Here is a 19,547-nt window from a genome sequence, read left to right as displayed (position 1 = left end):
AGTGTAAGCAAGCTTTATATGGTGGCTCTTTAGCTATGGTCCATAGTTGGTGACAGCATATCTTTCTTCATGAGCAGTGTAGTGACTAGGAGAAAGAAAACTTCTACGAATTATTTCACTCTTACAAGTTGTAGAGCCGCAATGACTCCATTATAAGTGAAGGCAATGGAGAATGTCAATGAGAATTCATAAACCCGGATAATGGGGGTATATATGGGTGAAGAATGCCAGCCGCTGAAATGAGTTTGGGCGTGGCATATCTTAGCATCAGGAAACTCAGATGGTGGCCAGTGGTGGTAGATCAGTGAGACTCAAAGATATAGACAGTGGCAGGCTGGCAGCTAGGTTTAAGCAGTACGTTTGAGAAGGTATAATATCCAAAATGTTTAAATCACACGAATAATGAGCAACAAATAGGAACTGCATTCATGTAATTAAAACATTCAACTAATCCATCGGAATCGAGATAAAATTTATCCTGTTACATAGTAAGCTCCTCAATCATCACCGAATGAGCAGACAGGTTCTTCAATCATCACCAGAAAGTAGGAATTATTATGCTTGTAAGAACATATAGGGAACAGGAACCAAAGCCAATGCGAACGAAAACACCCCTTAGAAACTTGTGTTCACGTCATAGTTACAACTAAATAATACTAACAGTAAATGCAGTACAGAGAGATCTTCCTGGTTTGGAACAGGTCACAATAATTTGGTATTGATTCTAAATTATCTAGCCTCAAATGAGATCAACATAGTCCATGTTATTGATTTTATGTAACCTGAGCCCAGTCAAGACAAAGAGGTAGCATTAAGACTAAGCTGCCTTACTGTTGTTCTGCTGCAGCTGCAAGTGGCTGCAGGGCTTTAAGAGGATTCAAGATAACACCATCTATAAGCCCATACTCTTTAGCTTCTTTGGCACTCATGAAAAAGTCACGATCAGTATCCTGGTTGATCTTCTCTAGGCTTTGACCAGTGTGGTAAGCCAAGTAACCATTTAAATTTGCTTTGTGATGCAACATTTCATTTGCCTGAACAAGATGAACAAGAAGACTGTGAGGAGTAGTTTTTTCCATAACAGATGAGATTAAGTTGCTGCCAACTGAATCCATCACTTCCAACAAAATTGTGACAACAGTTAATCCCATGATATTGCAGAGGAGAAAAATCATTTTCATCTGTCAAAAGATTAGGCGACCATCAACGCTTCCTTCATGCAACTAGCAATTCAGAGTAACTCAAGACCTTTCTTAATTGCACTATGAGGCTTTCGATTTTATTTTTTCTTTTTTCCCCAGGAGTCAAAACTCAAAAGGAATATTTAGAGGAACCAAAAGTCATATCCAACCATTGATTGTTGTATCCGTGGGGTGCTAGGAGAAAGGAGAGGAAGAGAGAGAGACAGAGAGAAATAAAAGGAAAAAGTAAATCCTCTTTGGGCATAGAAGCGTGCAACACAAAGTATCATTTCAATCACATTTACACCTCAGAAGTCAACAAAGAAATATTTTCACCAACTAATGAAAAAAAAAAATCATATAGTTTACTGCTTCTAACTATGCTTTACAATTGTCTGATAGCACATGCAATTTCCACCCATTTCTTTCCCTCTCTGTCTGTGTGCCGTGCATGTTTCGTACCCAATGAAAAACTTTAAACAAAATATAAAGCCAAAATTATCTTGCTCAATTACCATGTTCACAAGCCTAAACCATTCAAATAAGTAATCAAGCCACTCAAGGATTAGCTCGAGATAGGCTGGATAAAACCAACCTGTTTAAGATTAGTTCCAAGCTCAAACATATAGCATATAAATAAGATAATAAACACAGGCTACTTAACGAGACAGTTACCTGAATATCAATATCAGTCTGTCCACCTTGTGCTCCACCAAGAGGCTGATGGATCATTATCCTTGAGTTGGGAAGGCTATATCTTTTTCCTTCAGGGACCATCAACAAGAAAAGAGTGTAAAAACATTTGAAAGAGCAAGAAACTACAACTGGATCTTCAACTAACTGAAATCAACCAGACCATATACCTTTAGTACCAGCACTGAGTAGAAAAGATCCCATACTGCACACAAATAAGGATGTCCGGTAATTTAATTGACAGAATATCTTAAATCATGAAATGATACCAATAGATGACTGTGAGCCCAGTCACAAGTTCCATGAGCACTGATATAGAGTTGAAAGCTTCATACACACACATAGGAAGGAACATTTTTCAATATCTTTTGGATTACAGAAAAATACTAGCTAGAATCCTGATTGGAGCAATTTAATTCTATACATTTGTGGTGCAGGATGGAACGGCCCCACGCCCATCCCCCACCACGAAAGAATGAGGAAGAAAGAAAATACATGAAATCTAGGAAAGCTCAGTTTCTATTGCTCAAAATATCTAGTTATTCAATACTATAATAGGACTCACAACAGCAGCAGCTTGTTAAGGTTTGTTTATTCATTGATATATTCAAGAACAGATATTCCATTGAGAAGAAAAAAGCAACCATATTCTTTTTGGAAATACTAACATAATTTATAGCAACTTAACCAAAACCAGTGTCAATATGTCCTCACCTAGCTGCTAGCCCAACGCATACAGTTGAAACATCAGGCCTTATATGCCTCATAGTATCAAATATAGCCATACCTGAAAATGGTGAAAGTAGATAAGATACTTGTAAACTATGCTATCAGAAATAACAGATATATTGAACAAGATCTAGTACCAGCTGTAACTGATCCACCTGGAGAGTTCACATACATGACTATATCCTGTTCAAGAATAAACAGTGAATATTTTCAGAGAAGGCTATATTCCAAAAAGAAAAATACATATAGATCCACAACGACAGTATTCATTGTGTGAAATAGCAGTGCATGGGAAAAGAATCAAAATTTATTCAGCATAACTCAGAAGTATCAAACAAAGAGGCGACAAAACCCAAAGGCTTCCATGGACGCACTTGGTTATAAAGCTGACTGCATGTGATCAAGCTATCTGTATCACACACTGCAAAGTTCTTTTCCATTTTCCAAAATTAACAGTACTAGGGAAACCACTAATAGATCCAGCACCCAGTCATTTCAAGAATTTGTATGATGTTTAGGCAAGACATATTTCACAAGTAACTGGACTACAGATCACAGAAATGAGAACGACAATCTTACATTCTGTATATTGACGTGCATAAGTAAATGTGACGAAAAATATTTAACTTCAATGATGTTCATACAGATCAACTCAACTATGAAATGAAAAATTGCAAAAAGAGAGAAACAGGAGGAGGTAAAAGCATACTTTAGTAGGATCAACAGCATCCAGATAGAGCAACTGAGCAACAATGATATTCGCCATGTCATCATCAACTGCTCCACCACATCGTATTATCCTCTAAAAATAAAACTGAGTTACAACTAAGACAGATAGACTAGTAAACCGACACTCCAGTGCAATTCATGCAAACATGCCTTACATATTGAAAAAGTTGGCTGATAACACTCATAAAGCGCTCTTGGACCATCGGAGGCGGACCCTGTGCCCCTTGCGCATAAGCTGGAAAGTATGGTGATGACGGAACTTGCAAATCATCCCTAAAATACAAGCAAACACCAATATCAACAATGAAGTACTTATCTGTCACATATGTCTTTATTGCCCATTAATAGCATTCTCCCTTTGTTCGCACATGAATGTCTTTGTTGCTACAGTCGAAATTGAGACAATGTAAATCACTAATTATCTTGAGCTTTTTTAAAATTTGATAGTGATAACACTCAAATTCTGATATTTTCTATTGGGTTTGCATGATTATACACTCACAAAATTATCCATAGTTCCTTGCCGAAAAGATTAATCAAATTGATCAATGAACCTCGAGTTAGGACCAAGATAGTATCAAGTACTGCACTTAAAATTCGTCCTTAAGTACCAGACACCTAGATAAAAGCCATACCTAATCGACCAAATACCAAGGCGTGAGCTCTCATCCGGAGCGTATATCGCCTTCACCGAAGAACTCCGTAGGTTCAATTTCTTCAATTTCCTGCAAAAATCAAGATTAATTGATCTAGGCTAAGAGATTAGCAAGCTGTTCCATTAATGAATTGTACCTAGAACGGAGGGGTTGGAAGGCGAGAGAGAGGTTCTTCGATGAGGATGGAGCGGAATAAAGAGGATTGGAAGAAGAGAAAGAAAGTGAAGATGAGTTGAATCTGACAGAAGAAGAGGAGACGCACGAATGCGCCATTTCAAAAGAAAGAGGCGTAGGCGGTATAGCACTAAACTGGAGGCTTATCCAATTAACGGCGGCGACTGTGAGTGAGAGTGAAGTAGCGGGTTGGGAGATCTTTTCCTTCTCTTATCTGTTTTTCTTGCGCGAACGCATCTAAAACCAAATACCTCCCTAAAAATTTTCTTCCAGTTGTATGCTTCTGTTGCTTTTTCTCTTTGTTTTTCTTTTGGGCAAATTACAACTGTCCCCTACCCATAATTATAAATATTTTTTTATTTAAAAAATTATCAATATCCTCTAATTTTAAATAATATTTAATAATTAATTTGATTTATTAAGTTTTTATTTATTTTTTATCGTGTACTCACAAAAATACTATCATGCACTAAGAATTATAATCTAATTTATCTTTTAAAAAAAATTTATTGTTTCTATGGACTAAGTTTATATTTTTTTTTATTTTTTTTCAACCATACTATCCGAATTTTTTATAAAATTTTAATTTTTTTTAAAAATATAGTAAAAGCAAAGTTGACAATTCCATACATCTATTCAAGAATTACTTAATTTTATTATTTATAAGAAAGATATTTGTAATTTTTTTAAATAACAAGGGATATTTGTAATTATATCAAATCTTAAAAAAATCGTTGTGGTTTACCCTTTTCTTTTTTGTTCAATAATAATTAGGTTACAATTATTAGCATGAAGGAAATATTGGCTCAATTCGATCAAAATTCAACAATTTTGACTCAATTGTTGATTTTAAAAAAGGCACATAACACCTTTTTGTTAAAAAAAAAACACACCCAAACTCAACATTTATCGTTAATTAAATTGAAAAACAACCACCTAGCCCTTTATACTTGTTTGGTGTGGAACAAGTAAAAAGTAGCAATTCTTTTTTTTAATTAAATTAACATACACAGAATATATATTTACTGATAACATCTACATTACCACAAAAAGAATAAAACAAGACAAATTTTGTTTAGTTATAGGTTCCAATTCCTTATATTTATAATAAAAAGTTATATATATAACCACATGTTTTATTCGATGTGCTTATGCGGTGCAACATATTTTAATGAAATACTATCTTGAACAAAACATGAGAACGTTAAGAACAAAGTAAGCAAATATACTATATACTTTTCCAAAAATGCTGCTGTGACAGGAAAGATAACAGCCCGATTGAATACTGCTGACTTCAAAATTTTGGGTAACATCTCTTAATCATATATAAATATTTGTCACTTTCTTGCTAATAAAAAGAGCTCTTCCTCGAATTATTTGTTAAGGGTATTAAATAGAATTTAACATTAAATACTAAATTGGTTTCTAATCGTTGATCCATGAGAAGATACTCAAGTCCTTTAGATTCTAACTTATATAAAAATTATTCTGTCATAACGGAGTAACTAACCCCTAGCAAAAAGCCAACAAAGGAAAGACTTTTCCGGTAGGGCTCTAAAGAAATCGCAATGCAGCTACTTCTAGTACATTCACAAATGGTATTAGTGTTTGTGCCAGTCTTCCTCCCTCCCTCCACCTGGCTTGGGTATAATACAATGCTTTGGTTTAGGTAGAAAGTTTTCTCGCATGCCACTAAACCAATTTAACATGAGCTTTTCTATATCTTCTCCAATGGGATTGTTTTGGTAGTGTCATAACATTCTTGGAGTTCTATTTTTATTTAAGACTTGTTCTTTTGATCATTTTATTTCTGTTCAGGACCATCAATCGTCATACTCTGCAAGTTCCTCCCATAATGATCTATCCTGTACAAGGGCACCTTAAAGGGACGAACAATTAAAGGGCACATAGAGATTACTTGATACAAACTTAAACTAATCTAACTACAAGGTTCAGAAATCATGGTGCCTAGTCACTTTAATTTCATTGTACTTCGCCCTAATTCATTCCTTTGATAGCACTAAAAATACCTCTTTGTATGAGTTATATGGATATTGAGAAAGGTGGGCAATTACTTGGCACAATGAGTGTTAGAGATGATAGTTGCCAAAACAATCCATTACTCAACTAAAAGAAACAAGATAGGGAACTGTCGGACGCCCTCCACAACTAATTCCCCGTTTAATCACACAGACAAAAAAAAATGAAGAATATCTACTATTATAAACCGTAAATATGTTCAACAACTATAAAAATTGAAAGATGTCACAAGACAGAACTAACATAGAAAGTAACTTAACCAAGTGATAACTGCATTAACAAACATAAATCATCACTGCATATCACAGACATCAGATTGTTATGAAGGCAATAACAACACATCCTTGAATACAAATATAGGCTATTCAGTTTTACTCACCGGGAAAATGTACTGAGGTTTTGTTTTTACTAGCAGCTTCAAAACCTTATAAAATGGGATCTGAATCTTATAATGCTCTGATTTAGCAATATGAACTATGAAAGCTTCAATATAGTGTTTATATCACACTATATATGGTATATATAGAGAAACAACCGTTTGCAGATTGTTGTAGATGCAAAATTGTTCCACTGTGCAACGTGTGAATCAACAGGAACCTCAGGAAAAAGTGAAAATCGGGCAATAATTTAAAGAAGAAATCACTGTGCACCATGTGAAAGAACGAAGAAATCAGGAATCATTGCAGACAATAATTTACTGAAGGCCACTAGTGTTGAACCGTACATACTTTTCAGTATAATACATTCAAACCCAACTCTAAAATCTTCAGAAAATTCAGAAATAAAAAATTGAATGAAAGAAAGCGTGCAATTAAAGTAAAAGAACAAGAAATTTCCGGCAAACTTAATAAACCCAAATCCGCCTTTTCGCTTGATTGACACGGTGTGTGGAAAGGGGACTAGGTGACGCGTGAGATACCGATTCCAACAGCCGGAGGCACACCTTTGACATGAATGGCGAGTGGCGGCAGACTCCAACTGAGTTTGTGGCGAGTTCATCGTAACACCGTCGTGGTGGAAGGACGCAGGTGATAGCGGCGCTGGGGCTGTGCTGTCGGTGGAGTTCATCTAACTACGTCGTGGTGGGGTCCAACGTCGGTGATGGTGGCGTTGGGGCTATGGTCGGTTCAAATCGACGGAGGAATTGGTGGGGAGAGAAAGTTGAAGTCGACTGAGAGAGGAGCTGTAATTTTACGTTTTTTAAAAAATAGATTTCTGTTATGGGCTATGGGCCTATAAAATTAGAAAAAAAAATTAGGATAGTAGGCCAATTTTTTTTTTTGCACCTAATCAAGGTGTAAAAACTAAACCAAACATTGCTATTATTTTGGCACATCTCGGGAATGGGCCAAAATCGAAATCCAAACACAGCCTAGGATTTTCAATGGGTCTGTCAATATTTTTATAGTGTTGTTAGATTTTAATACATATCAGAACTAAAATGTTTTAGGAAGTATTTTAGTATAATTACTATTTCTGGATAAAAATTGGTGTAGGAAAATCATTGGAGGGATCAAATTGAAATAATTAAAAAGATTGAGATTATTTTGAAATTTATTTGAAAATAGGGCTGAAAGTAAGTTTTACCAATGCTTTAACCTATGGGAATGTATAAATAGAGAAAAAAAAAAGGGAAACAAAAAAAGCCAGATTTAGGTTGAAAAACCATAAACCCCGAGATTTATTTATTTTACCGTCCCAAACACAGAAGTTGAAATTACCAAAAGTCATGCGCTTCTAAGATCTGAGCTCTCCGTTTTCTTCTCTTCTTGATTTCAGATAGCACCGATCGAGAAATACAATGGCTTCCACGTACTGTTATTTCCTCGTCGCGGCTATACTACTCCAGAGTTATCGAATCGTCGTTGCTGAGTCTATTCAAGGATGTGGCGGATTCGTTGAGGTTTTCTCAAGGACTTCTTGGATCCTTTATCGTTTCGTACTGATTTTTGACTGATTCGTTTTCAACGTGGAGATTATATATTTTCTTGAACTCTAATGTGAGAGATTTCGGTGGAAGTGAATTTTATCTGTCATTTTGTAGGCGAGTTCAGCGCTTATAAAGTCGAGGAAGCCAACAGATGGAAAATTGGATTATTCTCACGTTACGGTACGGCAATTTGTACTACTGTAATTAGTCTTAAGAGCGCATGATATACTGTAGAATGCTAATTACTTGTATTCCTTGGATTTGGAATCTGGTTAAGTCTAAATGTACTGATAGTGGTTTTCAAGAATGCAGGTTGAACTTCAAACACTGGATGGCTTGGTTAAGGACCGGACACAATGTGCTCCCAATGGTTACTACTTTATTCCAGTTTATGACAAGGTAATTCGTTAGATTGGCTTTCTTTCCTATCATGCTTTAGCATGTAGTTTGGTTTGGTTTGGCTTTCTCTAATCTACCTTTTCCATAGCCACTGTTTGCTGGTCTTACTTAAATATAAACTTATTGGATAGTTCAAGTGGAAGGCTTGTGGATGCATGCCTCATTCGTTTGTGTTGGAGGAGAACTATAAGTCACTTGGAGATAATGCACTGAGAATGAGAACGGGCCTCCGCACCAAGCTTGAGCTTCTGAGCTGTGCTTGGGAATGTAGGAACATAGCCATGCTTGAGCATGGGGAATTAAGGACCTGATTGAGGTCGCTCTTTTAGAGTTTGATTAAGATACCCCAAAAGTTTGGACTCGGTCTTTAGCTTGTAAATGTTTCTCGATTGGATCATTAATTCAATACCATGTATGTTAGATTATACAATAATCAGCATTTCAGCTATTTCTGCTCAAATTAATTTAGTTTGAAAAATCCTGTGCTATTCATTCAAGTTGGTAATGGGAACAAGCTGGGCTTTAGTACCTTTACAAGGTTCATTTAGAGACATTATTTAATATTATGTGAGGAAGAAAAAGATGATCACGTCTCCTCAATTGATATCCGAAAAGAAACCAAAGGAGAGATGCTTGTGTTTTACATGTCAAGGGATTTTCTCAGCCATTTTCTTTTCCTAGTGCTCTAGCTTTTTCGCCTTACCAAACAAAAGTGCGCTCCCAACCCTGCCAATTTTCTCTACCAAACTTACCCAGGGGATGAGGCTTCTGAATACTGCTGAAAGAAATGGAAAGCAAGCATTGTTATATCCTTCAAAAGTTCTGCCTTTCTAGTGCAAAAGCTAGGTTGCAAGCTTAAGACCTTCATAAATTAGGAGAAGTATGTTCAGTCTTTAGTTCAGCGATTTGCATGCCTGATCAACTATATCAAATTGAAGAATGGATTAAAGCTGAGGGGAGCATAATCGATTTTGACCTGGGCTTAGATCTTTTTAGTTTCATTTGCAAGTTGCAATTCTTTGATTGAAGGATTAGTTAAAAGGCTGGATTGACTAGGGAAACAATAAATCTTATGCCTCACTGCTTTCATTTTTTAACATTCTTGTGTCCTCCGTGTAGAAATATTAATTTCATTTTGAGAAATATGCTTTTGTCTTGGTTGCAGGGGTCGTATGTGGTCAAAATCAAGGGACCTGAGGGATGGACATGTGCCCCAGAACAAGTTGGGTTTCTTGATTAATTCTTAGTAATGTGTTTATCTCTAAAAATGTGTTATTTCTATCGAATGTTCAAGTGTCTTTGTCTTGTACGACCTTTACATGTATCTGATATTTTTCTGGCACTAAAATTTTCTTATAGGTACCTGTTATAGTCGATCATGCAGGTTGTAATGCCAACAAAGATATAAATTTTCGGTTTACTGGGTGCGTACTAATTGTTTCTAAGTAATTGAGTTCCTGTTCCTAAAGTAATACATTCTTGTTTGATAGATGAGATTCCTCTTGTCTGTTCCCCACATCTTTGGTTGTCTTTAGCTTCATTAACGTAATACTTTTTTCTGCAGATTCACTTTATCTGGGAGAGTTGTTGGAGCAGTTTCTGGGGATAGCTGTTCACATAAAAATGGTGGTCCAGCTAATGTGAATGTCAAGCTTTCGTCTCCCAGTGGAGATGTTGCCTCTTCAGTTTCAACGACATCAACAGGAAGTTACTCATTTAAAAACATCATTCCAGGTTTAATTACTGTTCCAATTTCTTCACCATGCACTATAGCATCGCTTCACTCTTAATGATTGAAAAGGGATAATTGGTGTCCTCCCAATCGTTTGGTCTGTCAAGTGATCCCTTTAAAGTAGTTGAATGTCCTGCTATTTTCATTTTTATCTCCGCTTTTTGTTGGAACCTTGTCTTCTCTCTCTCTCTCTGCCCCCCTCCCCCCCAGTCTCTCTCCATGCTATGTATTATCCTTTTCTTCTTTAACTACTTACACTGTTACTTTTTAACTCATTACTAATGAAAATAGACCTATAAATAACACAAATCCAATACTAATCTTTCTAATTTTATCTACTTAAAAAATATACATGCACATAGAGTGTGCAGAATCCTCTATGCTAGAAGTTCATTTCTATTAAGCAGATAGCCTAAGATGGTAGAGTCTTGGCTTGTGAGGAGGAAACTGACCTCTGTTTTGAATAACATAAGTTGGATTAATAGGTGGTATATTTTTCACCATTAAAGTTATTCTTTTTGAAACTTCCATTTTCCTAACAATATCTTGACTTGGATATAGGAAAGTATAAAATAAGTGCTTCACGTCATGATTTAAATATCGACATCAAGGGTTCTGATGAGGTAATTACATGGACTCGCTTTTTACACTTAAACTATTTTATAATGGCCTTTTTTCGTTTCTACTGTTACTGGCATATTTAGCCTTGCAGATTACACTAGTTGTTTCAGCATCTTGTACGTTCCTATAAAATCATGCAGGTGGAATTAGGATTTGATAATGGTGTGGTAGATGATATTTTCTTTGCATCTGGCTACGATATTCGTGGATATGTGGTTGCTCAGGTAAATTTTCTCTAACATCCAATTGAGTACCTGTTTCAACTTTTTGGCTTTGATTTAGCAGCCATAGACCTAAAGACTGCGAGTTGGTGGTTCGGATTAATGTAATAAAGTCATGGTCTTGTGAGAATGCTATTTTGAATTGTACTTGTTGAATAGTTTGCTGTCGTTGCCTTCACTCTCTTGCCTATTCTGTGTATGAATGATAAAAGTCTTTTAAATAAGATTCAGATTTTTTTTCCCATTTTCCATAGATGGTGCCATTGCTTATTGTTGATGCAGTTGGTTGTCAATGCATATTCTTGACTATTATCTAATGCTTACTCTAGAATAAAGTACTCGTTTTCAGCTCTCTTTTGATTAAACATTTTACACATCTTTTAGAGTAATACACCTTGCGCACTTTGTTCAAACATCTATTAGTCAGTGCAAGATGAGATTTGATTTCATGGAAGAGGCCTAGTATCTGGAAAAGAATGCTGTTGTTGAGATGTTTTGCTAGCTTTAAGTGATAATGTGATGATTATGAACTGCCTCAAAGGCAAACTTGTGCTGCTTGATCTGCCCTGGACCCTCCTGCGGTTTTCTATGATATTTCAAAGTTTCATTTGCAGATGTTTATTTGCGATTATTAGTCCCTCTAATCTACAAAGAAGTTTTGTCTCTATGCTGTATTATTCTAAGACAAATCAATCTAATGTTCTCTGATGTGATATTGATAGGGAAATCCCATACTGGGAGTTCATTTTTATCTGTACTCGGATAATGTCCTGGAGGTGAGCTGTCCTCATGACTCTGGTAATGCACCTGGGCTTGGGAAAGCTCTTTGTCATGCTGTATCTGATGCCGATGGGATGTTCACATTCACATCAATACCATGTGGTACGACTCTATACTTTGGCAATTTTTCTTAAATGCTAGGTATGCATGGTTCTTAGTTTGTGAACATAGTCATACTGTTCATTCTTGTCCTGTGCATGTTTCTTATTGGACTATGCTAAGTTTGATATCAAACTTCTGAGTTCTTCATGTATCGAACTTTGCCAAGATTTTGGGGTTTTACATTTTCTGGTGATCTCGTGTTAGGCTTTCCATGAATTTAGGCTTTTAGTTTACTAGATTCTTGCTTCCGGGGATGTATTTATACTATTTTTCATATTCCTTCTTCTTTTGCCTATCCTATGTAATTGCTTCTTTTACATGGAGTTTGGATTTCCTATATTTTGGCTTGCCTTGTGCTGCTGGTGTGATTTCTGGAGTTTCAACAAAATGCTCTCCACTCCTAAATTGCATTGCTACTTGTATATGGATATTGGTTGGAGGTCCCATTCAGGGCTTATTTTTTTTCAAAACTAAATTTGCTCATCCGGAAAGTAACTTTAGGATGTGTATCCAGTTCCTCAATCTTATCTGCATGTTCATGGTTCCTTAATCAGGTGTCAATAAGGACTACAAGTTGATAAGTCGATCTTATAGCTAAGTAATTAACTTCTGCATCGAATGAATCTCATGCTTTTGTGTGCTTGTCCTTTAATATTTTAATTTTTGGTCAACTCCTGCTGCTATCGGATAAATTGCTGAAAGTTTTTGCTACAGAACTTCTATTCTCAAATGCTTGCACATATCCCACAATTGTTTCGAAGATGTTGCTGAGTTTTCTGGTCCTTAGTGAGTGATTTCTTAAAATGTTTCAGGGATCTACAAGCTTATACCTTTCTACAAGGGTGAGAATACTGTTTTTGATGTTTCACCGCCTTCAATGTTGGTGTCAGTTCAGCATGATCATGCTATAATCTCTCAAAAATTTCAGGTATTGCATTATGCTTTTCTTTATCGTGTGACAATGTTTTCGTTCATGCCTGCTGGGAATGCGCCCCACAATATGTATCAGAACATATCAAGAGACGCCTATGGGTTCTCTGGATTCTGTTCTGACATACAGTGTTACTGATTGATGTTGTTGTAATGGTGTCAAGGTGTTGCCTAAAGTATTTATTCATTTTTTAAACAATTGTCTTTGCACCAGTAATAAACCTTGGCGAGCTCATATATTTTTTGACATTCTTTGTACTGTTGCTATTGCTCACTTGAATACGCAGTTTGGGTTTGCCCTTCCATGAGGTTATGTTTCTGTTATCCTTGAACATGGATGTTTTGGATTAATGGTATACATTATCCTACCCAATTCGTGTTATGTGGTAAGTTTAGCAGGTTGACTGTCCTTTTCTTGTCATTTTATTGCCCGTTGGGACCAATATGTATGCTGCAAATCATAAACTCTCTACATCTGGCCTAAGCTTCGCTTGGCCTTCATTCATACATTCATGCAATATATTCTCTAGGGCCAAATGAGGTACTGAATGATATTTCTCATGCAATCAGCCATTTCATTAAATTTTTTGGACTTCAAACTCGCTGTGTCTTGAATATGGCAATCATCTGCCTATTCGTGTTATTAGGTTACTGGGTTTTCTGTTGGAGGTCGTGTGGTTGATTCAAATGGCATTGGAGTGGATGCTGCCAAAATTGTAGTAGATGGCCATGAAAGATCAGTAACTGACAAAGAAGGATATTACATACTTGATCAGGTAAAATAATGTTATTGTTTACTATAGCAGCATTTCATGCTGGCTTAATTATGTTAAACTCAAAGGTATTAATTAAATTCTAGTGCTAAAAAGACTTGATCTTGTCCATTAATGTATTCACCGTTTCCATTGTTTAGTTTTGAGATTGGTATATGCTGTTGCCCATGTGCTTACATCATTTATATCTCTATATTTCTAACTTATTATGTCATTTTGAAGTCCTTTCTTCTATAGTAGATCCGTCTAGGGAACTGTGATGTCCAGAGCCGTGAATTATAACATGTCATAGCATGTGCATATTTAGATTATAGCTTCATAAATGTGAGCTTAGGACATGAGGGGCATGGAAAATTTACTTTCTAATCAAATAAGTCTAAGTGACAGAATTCTGTTTCTAGGATCCAATTTGAAGGATTTTGTAGGTTCATTGATCAGGGTTTGACAGAAGAACTATATAAGTTTCCAAAAATTGAAGATACAGATCGTGAAATCGAATTTCAAGCCAAATGAACTAAAACTCTTAATCATAAATTTTTTTATTTATCGGCTTCCATTGATCAAGCAACCAAGGAACGGAAGTATTTCCTTTTTTGTTTTAAGAACTTACAGAAGCTGTTGCCTATGGTCCATCAACATGTGTACAAAAAGAAATGTTGCTACTGCAAAGGTGCCATCCCAATGTCCTGTATATCTTATCTAATCAGCTGGTTTCCTTCAGACTTAATATCTAAAGATTTTCTTCTCTGTTCTTTTTCCTTTTGTCTTGGTTTTCTCTGATGAATTGTCAATGCTTTCAGGTTACATCTAAACGATACAGTATCGAGGCCAAGAAGGAGCACTACAAGTTTGAGACGCTGAATGACTTTCTTGTGAGTCAATATTGAAGCTTTTATTTGTAGCGAACATTCTACTACATTAGACAAGTTCTTTTCTGATCTTACTTAGTACTCAATAGTTTGCATCTTTCTGCCTAATCTGAATTTGGCTTAGGTTTTGCCGAACATGGCTTCAATTATTGATATCAAAGCAGTATCATATGATGTATGTGGCACCGCTCAGACAGTTAGTCCTGCTTACAAAGCTAAGGTAATTTGTCTGTCACCTCTTTGCCTATCTGAAGAGCATTATGCATATTCATTTTTATATTAAGTGCCTGGTACTTCATCTAGATAACTAGGAAAAAGAAATTAATGAGAAGCTTCTTTCTCTCTTATGCTTCTTCAATGATAATTAGCTATAGCAATTATGGCTGAAGCTGAAGTTGGCAAGTTCTTCACTTTTTCTACGCGTTATAAACATATTATTGTTCTGGAAGCGAATTTGAAGTTTGATGGGTGAAGAAGCCTCTTAAGGGTAATTTGTTCGATGTCAATCTTGTATAGAGATCCAGAGAGTTTAACTTTTGGATATGATGATACTGGGCATTGCGGTGTATGCATACACTGGTTGATGTATTGGTTGGGTATTACTGATAGCAAGATGCATGCAAGAATCGTCTAGGAGAAATTTTAACTTCTTTATAAGTTGTTTGCATCTGTTTATTTTTGAAACTTTGAAATGCTTTATAGTCTATTTCCTATCCTTTTATGACTTAGTGTAAGTAATCAAATCATCTACATGCCAGGTTGCTTTGACTCATGGACCAGAGAATGTCAAACCCCAAGTGAAAGAAACAGATGAGAATGGAAACTTTTGCTTTGAGGCAAGTCTGTACCCTGCAGCAGCTTTTATTCCCTTTGTGGGGGTTTTACTTATAAGTTGGACATTCATGACTTTCTGTATGCATTGCACTTTTGATATTCCTATTTCACATCTTTCTGAAACCAATAACTGACCAATAAAGCTATATCATAGGTTAAAAGTACAGGTTTTCTTTATGGTCATATAAGTTGGGGTATTTAACTTTTCTCAGGTTCCACCTGGTGAGTACCGATTATCTGCTTTCGCAGCCACAGCTGAGAGTGCTCCAGAACTTCTATTTTCTCCTCCTTACACCGATGTTATTGTTAATAAACCATTACTAAGTGTTCAGTTTTATCAGGTGAGACTTACATTTATAAGATGGCTGAATTCTTTTCTTTCTTTATGTGAATGCTTATGTCATATCTGCATTCAGAGGGTTGGCTCTCATTCTTATGATCTGTCTTATTTTATCTCGTGGATGTTTCTATGAAGTTCTATTGATTCTGCGTATTGCTACCTTGTAATTGTCAGAGTTTACCCTGATTGGCATCTCTTTTAAATAAGAACTTATTTACTACTACTCTACTACTGCCACCATTGTCATATTTGTTTTGAAATAATTTAGGCACAAGTCAATGTCCGTGGTTCAGTAGTTTGCAAAGATGAATGCGGGTCTTCCATTTCTGTTGTCCTTGTGAGACTCGATGGTAAAAGCAAGGAAGAGACAAGAGTAAATTTGACAGATCAGAGTAGCGAGTTCTCCTTTTCCAATGTACTCCCAGGAAAATATAGAGTTGAGGTAATGCCTTTAGCCTTTTGATTCCTTTCCTGTTCCAAGAGGACCGAGCCAACGAAATATTCACTGTTCTCTGTTTCTCTCTGCTCGAGATTTATTTATATATACATATATTTTATGGTAACTAAATTTCATGGTAAAATCACTTGTGTTTAATTACATGGGTTTCTTAAAGCTTATGGTAAAATTGGCTTATGTTTACTTCAGTAGGTTTCTTCCAATTTAATTGCTGGTAATGTTACTGGCAGACATAAAAACGTGTGATGCTGGGCATTGTTTTCTGTTCTATTATTTTCTTTTTATCACTCTGCTTTCTTAATTGCTTTTCCTACTGAGAGCTTACGGGTATAATTGTTCTACTTGCTGTCCCTGAAAAGCAATCAGCATTACCTTGTAAAGCTGTAATCACTAATAGCAACACATTGCTGCACTCTCGTCAATTCTTCATGTTATTATCATTGCATAGAAGTTTAGAGCTCCTCTTGTAACCTCCAGTTTATAAATTCTTCATTATGCTAATTTCTTTGCTTGGTTCTAGGTCAAAAACTATTCTCCCAGAGTGACATCAGAAGAAGATATATGGTGCTGGGAACAGAACTTTATAAATATTGATGTCGGGGTGGAGGATGTTGAAGATATTACTTTTATTCAGAAAGGCTATTGGGTTAGGGTAATATCCAGCCATGATGTGGATGCTTACCTGGTACAAGCAGACAGTTCACGGATGAACTTGAAAATTAAGGTCAGAATCATCCCTTAATTTGAAATTTTTAATCGATCATTTTGTGTGAAACCATCTCACCCACTGTTTCCATACTGCAGAAAGGTTCCCAAAATATTTGTATAGAGTCACCTGGTGTGCATGAGTTTCATTTTATCGACTCATGTGTTTCCTTTGGGAGCTCCACTTTGAAGGTTGACACATCAAACCTATCGGTATGATGCTTACTGTGGTTACACCCATGTTTTTGTTTCTTTGTCTTATGTTAATTCTATTTGCGGGTATGTGGTGGGTTGGAAGAGATGGTTGGAGGGCTGTTCGAATCAACAAGGTTTCTGATTACTTGCCTTTAGAGGTGATTTTATTTCTTGTTTTCTGCAGCCTATCAATTTAAAGGGACAGAAATATCTCCTCAAAGGACATATAAATGTTGAATCAAACGAGAATTTACCTGAGAGTATATCACTTGACATCTTAAACAATCAAGAGACATTAGTTGATGGTACTATTGCCAGACTTGTCTCTACTGAGATTGATCAATCAAGGACTGCTGTCTATGAGTATTCTGTTTGGGCTAATCTCGGAGAAAAACTTGTCTTTGTCCCTCGGGACTCTCGGTACGTATCACGGTTTTGGCTGTAATGGTTCAATCTCAATACTTGGTTTTGTAAGTTCTGTCCATTAGAGTTTATTGCAGTTTACTTTGTGCTATTCATTTTCGGAGATGTCTGATGTCCTGTACTGATTCAGTAATTTCACTTGATTTCTCTGTATTATGTTTTCTTTTCTTCTTTTTGTATTTTTCTCTTTTTATATTGCCTATCCCTGTTGGTAGGATTTGTTTATGTACAAGAAGATGATACGCTGAAGTTCCCTTATCTAAAAGATAACATTTTTTCCTCCTGATTAGTGTTGTGCAACTGTATATGATAGCCACCTACCACATCATGATTTGCATTCTACGAAGTATAATTCTCAAACTTATCCATATTGCCCCAGATCAAGAAAATCAAACTATTTCTTGTTGCCACTTGAGTTATGAAAATTCAAACTATGTATTTTTGCCACTTGAGTTATGCGGACATAATTCTATCTTGAGGGATTTTTTAATTTATTTATACTTCAACTGCAAAGAGTTGATCAAATCTTTACAGTTTGTTCAGTTAACAAGCTATGTTGCCACTGCTGGTGAACATAAAGGCCAGTGAAACAGCTACTCAAATTTTACTTTCTCAAAGTTACTTGTCTAACTAAGCAAGATAACCATTCTTTTCCCTTTTCTGCATGTTCACAGCATAAACTGAATTATTCATGTTTAGAGAAAACTCAAAAAATAATCTGAGTCTTTAGGATACTGAACTTTAGAGGCACCTTGCTTAAACTTGAAGTTGGTTTGGACCTTTCCTTCAACCCTCCCAGTGTATTATGATATTATCAATACTGTGACATTACAAAATTTGAGAAGGGGATTGGGGTCACTCCTTGGAAGAAAACCTAAATTTCAGTATGACCTTAGATACGAAAGGTTTTATCTCTATTGTTTCCCAAGTTAACCAAATATCATCATACTAGCTTATAATCCATTATATGATTGCTGTTATGAATTTTATGTCCTTACCCTTAGTTTACTTCTGCTGCAGGAATGATGTGGGAAAGAAAATTTTATTTTACCCAAGACAACAGCATGTAAGGACTTTGGAATTACTTTCCACTTGAATCTTGTATTTTTGAAAAGTTGTCAGTTTTGTTTAAGTTTCCAACTTCCGTTATGTTTGATTAGGTTTCGGTGGCAGAAGATGGCTGCCAAGATGCAATTGCTACATTTTCTGGTCGCTTGGGGTTGTACATTGAAGGATCAGTTTCACCCCCCCTTTCTCATGTTCACATACGGGTTCATGCTGAGGGTGATAGCCTTGTTTCTCCACTCAAGCAAGGCGATATAGCACTTGAAACAACCACGGGGACAGATGGTTTATTTCTTGCAGGACCTCTCTATGATGATATAGGTTACAGCATAGAAGCATCAAAGGTTTGCAAAGTTGATATATGCAATTTACTTTATGCTTATTCTTGCTAGTTTGTTACTTCTGTGAAACCGTCTTGTCTTTAAATTATATTGCTTGAGTCAGCACCTTGCTTTGAGAAGGATGTGTTCGTTCGTTGATCTAGTTCCTGCAAGCATCATTGGAAGTTCTTCTGAAACTTTCAAGCGTTTTCTAGATTTTAAACAGATTCTAGAAAAAAAATGTGTAAATTGAGAGCTTCACTTTAAGAATTTGGCACTTTTGGGGTGATCTGAATACTTTGGCTGTTTCTACTGCCAGCCAATCTTTTTCACAAAGTAGCCTTTGAGTGTTTATGTCCTACATTTAATGTATGAAGGTAATTTTCATTGTATCTTATTGTTCTTCAGTCAGAATTTAATGCTCATTTTTTTTTTAACTTTGCAATAGTTTTAATAATACTAGCAATGTGTAGTAGCTTTGTAAAAAATACTTCCAAAAGTGAAGCACACTCTTTTTGTCAAAACTGGGACTAGTCCTCCTTGTTTTCTGAGTCATGTTCTGTTCTGAGCAGCGACATATCCTCCTTTTTTTCTCTCTTTTTTGGGGGGGTGGGGAGGGGGGGGGGGGGGGGCTGGTCCCTGCAAGATA

General features: G+C 36.1%; 2 protein-coding genes across 2 annotated transcripts in view; one reads left to right on the top strand and one right to left on the bottom strand.

The window, feature by feature from the left end:
* LOC105165188 (ATP-dependent Clp protease proteolytic subunit 5, chloroplastic) lies at window positions 426-4,430 on the bottom strand. The gene is made up of 9 exons (XM_011084112.2): window positions 4,125-4,430; window positions 3,968-4,057; window positions 3,488-3,605; window positions 3,313-3,405; window positions 2,741-2,786; window positions 2,589-2,661; window positions 2,045-2,079; window positions 1,857-1,945; window positions 426-1,034 (listed from the first exon to the last, which is right to left on the bottom strand). The coding sequence occupies exons 1-9, from the start codon at window positions 4,259-4,261 to the stop codon at window positions 828-830; spliced, it is 888 nt and encodes a 295-aa protein (XP_011082414.1). The 5' UTR covers window positions 4,262-4,430; the 3' UTR covers window positions 426-827.
* The window catches only part of LOC105165187 (nodal modulator 1), a 16,268-nt gene continuing 4,592 nt past the window's right edge, over window positions 7,872-19,547 (top strand). Inside the window, exons 1-21 of the mRNA XM_011084111.2 lie at window positions 7,872-8,105; window positions 8,247-8,312; window positions 8,445-8,531; window positions 9,697-9,753; window positions 9,891-9,955; window positions 10,096-10,265; window positions 10,825-10,886; window positions 11,025-11,108; window positions 11,828-11,987; window positions 12,800-12,915; window positions 13,565-13,693; window positions 14,491-14,562; window positions 14,684-14,779; window positions 15,318-15,395; window positions 15,606-15,734; window positions 16,002-16,175; window positions 16,711-16,914; window positions 16,995-17,108; window positions 17,275-17,510; window positions 18,534-18,579; window positions 18,674-18,922. Of these exons, the coding sequence (XP_011082413.1) occupies window positions 8,004-8,105; window positions 8,247-8,312; window positions 8,445-8,531; window positions 9,697-9,753; window positions 9,891-9,955; window positions 10,096-10,265; window positions 10,825-10,886; window positions 11,025-11,108; window positions 11,828-11,987; window positions 12,800-12,915; window positions 13,565-13,693; window positions 14,491-14,562; window positions 14,684-14,779; window positions 15,318-15,395; window positions 15,606-15,734; window positions 16,002-16,175; window positions 16,711-16,914; window positions 16,995-17,108; window positions 17,275-17,510; window positions 18,534-18,579; window positions 18,674-18,922 (2,496 nt within the window). The 5' untranslated portion in view covers window positions 7,872-8,003. The remainder of the gene's footprint in view (window positions 8,106-8,246; window positions 8,313-8,444; window positions 8,532-9,696; window positions 9,754-9,890; window positions 9,956-10,095; window positions 10,266-10,824; window positions 10,887-11,024; window positions 11,109-11,827; window positions 11,988-12,799; window positions 12,916-13,564; window positions 13,694-14,490; window positions 14,563-14,683; window positions 14,780-15,317; window positions 15,396-15,605; window positions 15,735-16,001; window positions 16,176-16,710; window positions 16,915-16,994; window positions 17,109-17,274; window positions 17,511-18,533; window positions 18,580-18,673; window positions 18,923-19,547) is intronic.

The sequence above is a fragment of the Sesamum indicum genome, linkage group LG6 (genome assembly GCF_000512975.1).
Source record: "Sesamum indicum cultivar Zhongzhi No. 13 linkage group LG6, S_indicum_v1.0, whole genome shotgun sequence".
Taxonomy (NCBI): domain Eukaryota; kingdom Viridiplantae; phylum Streptophyta; class Magnoliopsida; order Lamiales; family Pedaliaceae; genus Sesamum; species Sesamum indicum.
This window is presented reverse-complemented; position numbering and strand designations above follow the sequence as displayed.

Excerpts from the sequence above, each read along its gene's own strand:
- LOC105165188 (XM_011084112.2), bottom strand. The coding sequence starts at position 4,261 with ATGGCGCATTCGTGCGTCTCCTCTTCTTCTGTCAGATTCAACTCATCT. Across the intron at positions 3,406-3,487 it reads TCAGCCAACTTTTTCAATAT|AGGATAATACGATGTGGTGG; the intron begins GTAAGGCATGTT and ends TTTTATTTTTAG. Across the intron at positions 1,946-2,044 it reads ACTCAGTGCTGGTACTAAAG|GAAAAAGATATAGCCTTCCC; the intron begins GTATATGGTCTG and ends TGGTCCCTGAAG.